Source organism: Buceros rhinoceros, unplaced genomic scaffold (assembly GCF_000710305.1).
Source record: "Buceros rhinoceros silvestris isolate BGI_N320 unplaced genomic scaffold, ASM71030v1 scaffold8270, whole genome shotgun sequence".
In the NCBI taxonomy this organism is placed as follows: Eukaryota; Metazoa; Chordata; class Aves; order Bucerotiformes; family Bucerotidae; genus Buceros; species Buceros rhinoceros.
Window position 1 is genome coordinate 24,850 of NW_010387854.1, and position 1,164 is coordinate 26,013.

The following is a 1,164-nucleotide window of genomic DNA, read 5'->3' on the forward strand; positions in this document are numbered from 1 at the left end:
TACGCTGAACGATTCCGTCCCGCACGCTGACTCCCTGTGAAGCGGCTGTCATGTCAGACCACAGGTTGTACAGGTTTGGCAAGACCCATAAATCAAGTGTAGGGACAGTACAAAGCTCCGCTCTCCCCCGGCACCTCCTGCAGCTGCTGCTTTCGAGTGGCGCTGCCAGTGCCGGACACGGACCTCGCCGCGCCAGACCCCGCACAAAAGTCTTCGCCCCCAAAGAAGACTGCAGCTGAAATCTAAGACACAAGAGAGCAGCTGAGTCCACAGAGGCAGGAAAGGCTGGGTTTGCTCTCCCTGCGCAAGAAGCAGGCAGGGCTGGCTGGCTGTATTTGAACATTTTCAGGGATGAAAACGGGCCGTAACTCGGCACTCAGGTTTTGAAACACGAGGCTGGTTTATTTCTAAAGCAGACCTTTGTGGCAAGGCTGCAAAGCACTGCTGTTCTCCCACCTCCTGTTTTCCCGTGTTGCTCTCTGGAGCACACCCTGCCCGCACACGGAAGCTGCTGGGAACATGGCTGGGGACCCAGTTTGGCTAGCGGCTGTCTCTCTTCTTTCCGCCTTCCAGCAATGTAAGATCTGCGGGGTTGCGCGGCTGGGCACTGGGGAGGTTTTCCACCGGTTCTGAAGTACTGGGAGTTATTTCGTGATAAACTGGGGGTTCTCTAACTTTAACGACTAAGAACTCGTAAGATTTTTCTCACTGGAGCGTTGCCTACCCTCGCTGTAGCCTGAAAGGGAGTTGCCTCAGTGGGACAGGTTACTTTTCCGTGTGGGAGAAACTAATTTGTGTTCAATTCCACTTTGTTTCCCGGCTTTTTGGATTCATACTAGTCTGAGAGCTTGTGACTAGCTGTAAATTTACCCCAAAGCCACACTGTGTCTTGGCTTTGATTCTTGTTTAGGCACCTATACATCTGAGAAACCTCAAAAGTGAGAATAAATCTGTGAAATCAAATGCTGGAGTGAAAGCGCTGTAAAACCCGTTTCCTGGAATAGAGATATATCCTCAGTAACTGAAATTAAAGAAGAAAGCAAACCTTTACACCAGGCAGCAATAATGTGAGACATTTCATATTATGTCCTCACCGGTACATTTCTTTAAGACCTAAATGGATTTATTTTATCCCCTGCTGGCACGCCTTTGAGAATCAAGGAC

The 1,164-nt window shown here is 49.9% G+C and overlaps 1 protein-coding gene across 1 annotated transcript in view; it reads left to right on the forward strand.

Moving 5' to 3' along the window:
• The first annotated feature begins 519 nt into the window (after positions 1-519).
• The window catches only part of MGST2 (microsomal glutathione S-transferase 2), an 11,356-nt gene continuing 10,711 nt past the window's right edge, over positions 520-1,164 (forward strand). The window contains exon 1 of the mRNA XM_010136808.1: positions 520-577. Within this exon, the coding sequence (XP_010135110.1) occupies positions 520-577 (58 nt within the window). The remainder of the gene's footprint in view (positions 578-1,164) is intronic.